This window comes from Amblyomma mixtum, chromosome 1 (assembly GCF_055824585.1).
Source record: "Amblyomma mixtum isolate Tamu chromosome 1, ASM5582458v1, whole genome shotgun sequence".
Classification (NCBI taxonomy): Eukaryota; Metazoa; Arthropoda; class Arachnida; order Ixodida; family Ixodidae; genus Amblyomma; species Amblyomma mixtum.
In genome coordinates, this window is record NC_143012.1 from 192,244,963 (window position 1) to 192,252,882 (window position 7,920).

General features: G+C 46.0%; 1 protein-coding gene, 1 long non-coding RNA gene and 1 pseudogene across 2 annotated transcripts; 2 read left to right on the forward strand and 1 right to left on the reverse strand.

Annotated features, from left to right (window-relative positions):
* The first annotated feature begins 1,989 nt into the window (after window positions 1-1,989).
* LOC149370346 (uncharacterized) lies at window positions 1,990-2,523 on the forward strand. The gene is made up of 3 exons (XR_016291218.1): window positions 1,990-2,045; window positions 2,237-2,290; window positions 2,358-2,523. It is a non-coding gene; the product is annotated as an uncharacterized LOC149370346 (long non-coding RNA).
* Window positions 2,524-2,995: 472 nt separating this feature from the next.
* Window positions 2,996-3,739, forward strand: LOC149370347 (uncharacterized). Its single transcript, XM_089577613.1, has 2 exons — window positions 2,996-3,643; window positions 3,700-3,739. The coding sequence occupies exons 1-2, from the start codon at window positions 3,060-3,062 to the stop codon at window positions 3,737-3,739; spliced, it is 624 nt and encodes a 207-aa protein (XP_089433739.1). The 5' UTR covers window positions 2,996-3,059.
* A 359-nt stretch (window positions 3,740-4,098) lies between these two features.
* Window positions 4,099-7,468, reverse strand: LOC149370348 (uncharacterized; annotated as a pseudogene).
* Between the last annotated feature and the right edge of the window lie 452 nt (window positions 7,469-7,920).

Here is a 7,920-nt window from a genome sequence, read left to right on the forward strand (position 1 = left end):
ACGAAAAAAAAAATGCCAACAGCGTCTGCGCACAGCATGCCACGCCGAAATCTCAGTGCGGCTGCGATATGTTTATGTTACACCGTTTTCCTGCCGACCCGGACTTGAATCGACAGTGGACAGCACTGGTAAAAGGAAAAGCTTTGTGCCAACAACGAGCTCACGCGTATGCTCGGCTCACTTCGTGGATGGGAAGCGGACGGAAAGGAACCCGCTGCCTATGCTCAGCCTAGGATACGAACGAAAGGTACGCGCTAGGTTCCCACAATTGCTTTGCTATTTTCCGCGGTAAATCGACGTTGTCGGTGCTTAGACTAATGCACAAATGAGAGAGATAGTAGCATGTTAAATGTTAACCATTTCTACAACATCAAGAAGTGTCTGAGCGTGGGACTGATCGTTCACATTATCACATTACCAGCAGTTTATTTATCCTGGCGCCAACTTTGCAGAGCCTTCGTCTCATCATCTGGCAGTATCTGCCTGACCGGCTGCAAACAGATGGCTAGGCGCGGTTCCTGCGACTCTGGCACACGCACTTCTGTGTTGTGAGGGAGGGTAGGCTCGAGATGCCGCTCGTGCTAGGCCCCCCCAGCAAATTTATCTTGGAGTGAAGTGTGTGAGACCGCGCCCTAGTTTTCAAACGGGTTCAGAGAAAACCCATCTCGCCTGTCATATGTACCCCCGCCCCTTCATTTTGCCCCCCCCCCCCCCCCCCAGGATTTATTTAAAGGGCCCAGAAGGATGCCTTTACTTGGTGCTAATGTTGCAGGGGAAGCACAAGTAGCCCCCCCCCCCCCCCCCTGCACTGCTGTACCATTGTTGTAGATGGCTCAGCATTGTTCGGTTCTGTTTGTGTGATCCCTTAGGGGATATGTATTTTGATGGTGCACAGTAAATTTTTCTTTGGTTGTTATTGAGAGGGCTTTTGCACTAATGCATGCCCGTGACTGCTTGACTTTGCCAATGCCTGTTGACTGAAAGCTTGCCTTTTATGGATCGCTTATGACAATATTTTCTTGTGTTTTTAGGTGATCCACGGACGCAGGCGTCTAATGCGCGATGATGCGCGATGATCCGCCAGCAGCGAAACGGAAGGTCAGCATATGAAGCATGTAGATGAAAACTTTGTGACTCAAATGAGTTTATTTCCATTTCAGAAAGAACACATGACCAGTGATGCTCAAAATAAAGCATGCGACACAGCGCAGCAAACGCCTCCACATAATGGAAGAATTGTTTGGTTTTATGGTGTTTAGTGTTGCAAAACGGCTCAGGCTATGAGGGACGCTATAGCGGAGTTCTCTGAATAACTTCGACCACCTGTGGTTCTTTAATGTACGCCAGCATCGCACTGTACACACACCTCCAGCATTTCGCCTCCATCGAAATGCGACCTCCGAGGCCAGGATTGAACCCATCCCTTTCGGGTCAGTATCCGAGCACCATAACTACTCAGCCACTGCAACGGCCGTGTAAAGAATTGTATCTAGAGTGCAAAACATGGAGAAAAAGATAGGACAGATATCCTTGTTGCAGATTAGGCTGTGTTATCTAGATAAACATCTTGAGTTAATAAAGCTTGGTCACATAAATCACACCAAAGCCTCCCGCTCTTTGCACGCAAGCATTAACACTCTAATTTTGGTGATTTTTACATACGTGTACTGCATTCTAGCTTGCTGCCATGCTACATCGTCATAAAGCAAGCTCATTGTTCTTGCCTTTTGTAAGTTAGCAAGCTGTTCCTCTCTCCCTTCTTTCACTCCTTTCTCAGCACGGTCCAGGTGCCAACCAAGATTAAGGTAGTTACTGTGCCTATCTTTCCCTCATACCCAATTTTTATTTTCAGGAAGCTGCTGGCACTGAGCACCCGACATCTGGCGTGGCCTCCAGTAGTAATGTATGTGCAAGTGCAGGGTGTGCTTGTTGTATTCACATGCAACCATATTATGCTATCTCACTCTTGTTGTATTGCCCTTTTACAGATGTCCTCCAACAGCGAGGACACTGCAGCACATTTGCACTCAATATCTGAACAAAACGTAAGCATGCATGCTGCTCAATAACCTTGATACACTACAGTGTCTAGTCAAGCTCAAAACTGCGCTGTACGTGTTTCGGCAGGCTGAATTTTGCATGGGAGATTCTTGCAGTCCTGTTTTTATCTGCAATGGAAATGTGTGTGATCATATGCCTTTAAAAGTTTGTCAAGTTGTGTGCTATTTCTTCCCAGGTGACTGAAACACTAAGTGCCTCGAGTACTATCTGTACGAACAGTGAGCCACACGTAAGTATGCACTGATGAAAGCCTTAAGCTAAGTCCACTGTCAAGTTTTGTTTATCTTGGCTGACAGGTTGCTGCGTTATGCACTGAAAATGCCAGCCTTGGCCTGCCTGTTAGAAATGCATTGGATGTAAGTGTCCTTACAAACACTGGGCCTGCCAGCATACTGCAAATTAGAAGCCTGGATTCACTGTTTTGCTTTTTCTTTAGGAGGTTCTTCCTTTTCATCAAAATGTTTCGAGCGGCACACTTCTAAGCAGTGAACTGAATGTAAGCTCACATTTTTTTCTTAGCTGCTTGCAGATGAAAGAAAGCTGGCTGTTGCTTTTCTCCCATAAAAGGTTGATGATGCTTCTGCTGGCATGCTGCCTTCATATGAAGATGACGTGAGTGTGCATACACGTATATTTATTGAACTTCCCCGCATTCAGGAGGCATCACACTGTATTTTATTATTTTGCTTCTCTGAAAGCAGGTGGTTGACCAAGAAAATGATATGTTAATTCCCCATAGAAAGAAGGTACTGCTTTTTTGGAAAAATTGCTTTCAGAATGTGATTTTGACTTAATGTTTTTCATTGCAGGTCGAGACAAAGGAGAGCTACACACAGTGGGAGCAGACACCAACAGATCACACATACGCAGTCACACATCACTCAAACACTTCTGCATTGCGATTTACTCACTCCCAGTACCTCACGCCACAAGACATACTTTTTTACACAGGGATCCCTGTTCAAGTTTTTAGCAGCCTCGTTTCGAAGCTAAAACAAATGGAAGCAGAAGTATCAAGGGTTTTAAGCCTCGAAGAACAACTGCTCCTGACTCTAATGAGGCTCAGACTCGGCCTCCTCTGCGCAGACCTTGCAAGAAGGTTCGAGGTATCAGTAGCAAGCGTATCTAAAATATTTGCAAATAGGCTTTGCAACCTGGAAAAAATAATGGAGGACGTTGTCGTTTGGTTGCCACGGACAGCTGTGTATGACAGCATGCCGCAAAGCTTCGTGAAGAGTGGCCACGGTCGAACAACGTGCATCTTCGATTGCACTGAGGCTCAATCGCAAAGACCTAAAAAGCTTCTCGCAAGAGCACAAAGCTACAGTCCTTACAAGGGGTCAAATACTGTAAAATTTCTTACAGTGATAGCTCCCAACGGCCTAATAATGTACGCGTCCGATGTGTATGGTGGCAGGGCCTCGGACAAGTACATCGTTAGAACATGCGGCATAGAGGACTACCTTCTTCCAGGTGATAACATTCTGGCAGACAGAGGCTTCAAGCTAGAACCTCACCTGGCAGCACAAGGCATAAATATGAATACACCAGCCTTCACCAGAGGTGAGCGTTTTTCACTACAGTACAGCATGGCTGTTCTTGTTCTAGAGTACTCAAAAACATTCTTTTCACTTTTAGGAAAGACTCAACTGTCAGAAGAAGATGTCACAATGACTAGGAGAATCGCATCAGTCCGAATACATGTTGAAAAGGCCATAAATCGTATAAAGACTTATAGGATCTTCAAGCACGCACTGGCGATTAAGTCCGAAAACATATAAACAGAATTGTTTTTGTATGTGCTGGGCTATGCAACTTGAAAGGTCCTCTAATCAAAAAGAAGTGTGAAGAATAAACGCTTAACTACAGCAGATATATTGCAGTTGTCTGACTTGTATTCAAAGCAAAACATTCAACTTTGAGGTGCGAGAATACATGACCAAGCACATCATATGCAAGATACCTTAAATTGTTTACTTGTAGACTGGCAATTCCCTACTGCCATCACCATGTGCTGCATAACTAGCCAAGCTCCAATCACAGCCTAGGCAGCACTATTTTTTTGAAGAAACGTTCTAGGGCATTTACGTGAGTGTCCATAAAGGCCTCTTCCTTCTCTACTGTAATCATCATCCCTCCCTTGTCTACGTGCAAGTACAGGTAGCACATAGTGCTGCCCACCAGGTTCAAGTGCAGTTGTGCTTGAACCTGGTAGTAGTACTTGTGCGTAACCTTCAATGAGCCTGTGGCATCCAAGGCTTTGCTTGCCCTGCTCTCACCAAATCATCTGGCTGCACATCACGGAGTGTGTACAGACACTTGACCTCGAGCAGCGCTGGAGGATGGCAGTCACAATGAAATGACCCATCTGGACTGCAGCCAAGATACGGATATTTCGGCAGTATCATCAAGCCGCAGTCATCTAGCCTGCCATTTATGTGCTGTGTTTTAAAGGCAGCAAGTGCACGAGCCTTTGCCAGCTCTTCAAACTCTATGCCATACCGGATGGCCGGACTGTAAATTGTTGTAGTATTGAATATTTTAGCCAGTAATGATGAACAATTAAGCTGCTTTGAGCGGCACACGTCCTTGAATATAGAAGCAGTTATTCTGCCTTTACCATGAAGAGACCAGGCAGTGCATTCTCTTTGCTTTTTTGTAGCTGCTTCAATATTCAAGGAGGTGGCCATTGTGATTTTTAGCTTTGAAAGCACTTCTGGCTGATTTTCTTTTCCGGCTTTGATCATGTCAGCCAGGTTGAGGTGACAAAGAGGTCTTCCCAGGGTTATTTCAAATTCTGAAACTGGCGCTCCGGCAAATCTTCTACAGTCCCAGCATAGGCTGATGCTAGGGCAACCTAAACAGACAAACAAATCACCTTGAATAAACCTCAGTGTGAAAGGGAAGAAAACAGTTTTAAACGTGCAAGAAATTACAGAAAGGAACACAAATACTGAGGTTGCTTCTCAATCACTTGTTCAAAATAAAGAGCGCCTGTGTGGCTTTGCTAAGAAGCAGCTAAGCTAAACTCGGCTCAGAAGTGGTTGCTACATTTCGTGCTGCTGCTAACCACCTGTAGCATGTTTTGCAACTTTCCAGCAAGAAACACAGGCAATGTTCACAGAAGCTAGAAATTTTCTGCAGCCACTGCAGTATTGGCAACTACTTTGCAGCTAGTCATTTAGCATGACTGAGTCAACTTGTTAATCACCACATCGCAAAATATGAAGCAAGCTTACCTGTGCACTGTAACTCTCTCGAACTATTGGCAATAATGCACTTTACAACTCTTTTTCAGTATTGTTATGCCCCTACTTTTTTGACAGCTAAAACTAAACTGAATTTCCCTCACATCCTTTTTCCCACATGGGCCAGACACAGCTCAAGTAAAAGCCTGTAAATTACTGTTGTTTTACCTTTTCTGCTGGACGTGCAATCTCCTGAGACAGGGTGTCTCCATTTATCTGAATGGCCCGCTGGTCGTCCATCTTCCTCCTTGTAGCATGTAATGTAGCTTCAAGGAGGGTGCCTGCATGACACAATAAAACTATGTTACCTGAACATCTACATTGCTTGATTATGTATTCAAGATGTTATTATCACGTGTAATTCCGTACTGAACCATACTTCACATCAAGTTGTGTCAGTGGGTATCAGCATGCAACTCTATTAACACAAGCTAACATTTCAGTTTTTTGAGGCGACAATGGGCCAGCTCAGCAGAATGCTCCACCTGGGTACCTACCAGGTATGTTGAACACGTCCCGGAAAGGAGACTTGTTTACATACTCTAAGAGATCCTCTCTGCTGCCAAAATGTTTTATCTTGCGTGTTGGTCTTGGCTTTTTTGTGCTGTCAAGATGCTCGGCAGTGCATTGAAGCTTGAACCCAATGCCATCAATGAGGGCAGGCTAAACATTCCTTTTGGTGCCTCTGTTCCAGGCTGCCGCCTCATCTGTGCATGAGCTCCCTGTCAGGCCGCGCTGTACAGCAATCTCCGCCTTCCATAGGAGTGCACCCACATGGCTACAAGAGGTGTCTCTTGTATGCTTCAGCTTGCTCGAGGTCACAAGCTTTTGTCTTCAGTAAGTAACACACAATATGTGGACTTGACAAATCTGGCCAGAGCTTCATGTCGTCTATCCACTGAGTCATCAGCATGGGGTGCACGTAGGTGCCGCCATCTGAAAGAAAAAGGAGTAATAGTAGGGTGACTTGTTAAAAATCCATTACACCAAAGAGCGAGAAAAAAAACACCGAAGAAACGACGACACAGGCCAGCATTTGTCCACTCTGTGTCATCGTTTCTTTGGTCATTATATTTTTTCCCGCAGTTTGTTGCAATAAAAAGGGACATTCACAGAACATAAAAATAGGAAAATATGCACAGTACGGCATGCATGCAAGCTATGAGTCTTCTGGCTTGTTTCTTCAGGGCCCTTCACATTCAGCACATGCAACAACTAGCCCTGCTGTCTGCCATACATGGTATACATGATTTCGTTTTCGGCACATCAAATGCAACATAAACAGCTTGATCAGCTACAATGCGCACACTATACATAGCAAATGTTACGACTCCAGCAGTGCATCTGCCTTAGATTCTAAAGCGCAACACTGACTCAGCAGCTTGGTTTCCTTTTTACGTTGTAATAACATACCTTTGGCGTATCAATCAACCTCTTATTTTAGTTAATTCAAACTCCATTGGTCTTCAAACGATTGGTGCTGGCAACGGCGCAGTAGCTGAGAAGGCAAGTAGTTTTCAATAAAATTAACGTCTCAAAACGACTCGGGCTATGAGCGACGCCGTAGTGAAGGGCTCCGGAAAGTTCGACCACCTGGGGTTCTATAACGTGCACTGACATCACACAGTACACGAGCCTCTAGAATTTCGCATCCATCGAAATTCGACCGCCGCGGCCGGGATCGAGTCCGAGTCTTTCAGGTCTGCATCCGAGCACCATAGCGTTACACCGAGCCACCGCGGCGGCCTACTCTCAATAAATTGGCTCGTAGCGGGAGCACTCAAGACGCAAGCAGCAGAAGCGACTGAATTTCATCCGTTTCAACGCGCGTACAACAGCAAACGCCGACATAGCAATGAGTGGCAGCAGTTTCGGCTCGCTCACGTTGCTCGCTGTAGTCGCTCGAGCGTCAGTTTACGAACGAATTTAGTCCATTTTAAATGATGTTTTCGGTTTCTGAAACCTAGCTCTTGGATCGCGTTTGCCACTTTCGTTCTCAGCGTACGGCGTGTCACTTTTACTATTAAGAAATCCGGCTACAAAAACTACACACGTGAACTGGGAGCACAACACTTACCGATGCTGATTGTTGGCTCCGTCGATGCCTGATCGTCGGCTACTTGTCGATTGCTGCGGGCGCTTACGGTCGCTAGCGCCATATCACCCACGCAGATGCATTCAATGAATTCTCCAAAGGCGTGCAGCGAGCGGATATCGATGAGTAAGCAATTCGTTGCTCCGCGAGTATCTCACACACCTGCAGCGACGGTAGAACGACGGCAGCGTTTATCAGTCCAAAATGGCGTCGGCACTAGACGGCGCTGGGGTCGGGAAAAATGGCGGCGCCCATGTATCGAAACTAAAATCATGTATAGACCAGAATACGGCGGGTAAATTGAAATCCACCATTTTGAGAGAGCTGTGGCGCCATCTATGGGGCGCGCGGCAAAACGGCGGCACTGGACTACCACGCGAGGCGGCCGCGGGTATGGGTATCGCTCGCGCTCTTACGTTTCGTAGAAGATTTTGTGACCGGTTCCTATAACAATCATATAAGGTGAATTTCAGCCTCATGCCAAGGTCGCTCTGTACATCTGGCGATGGCGGAGGC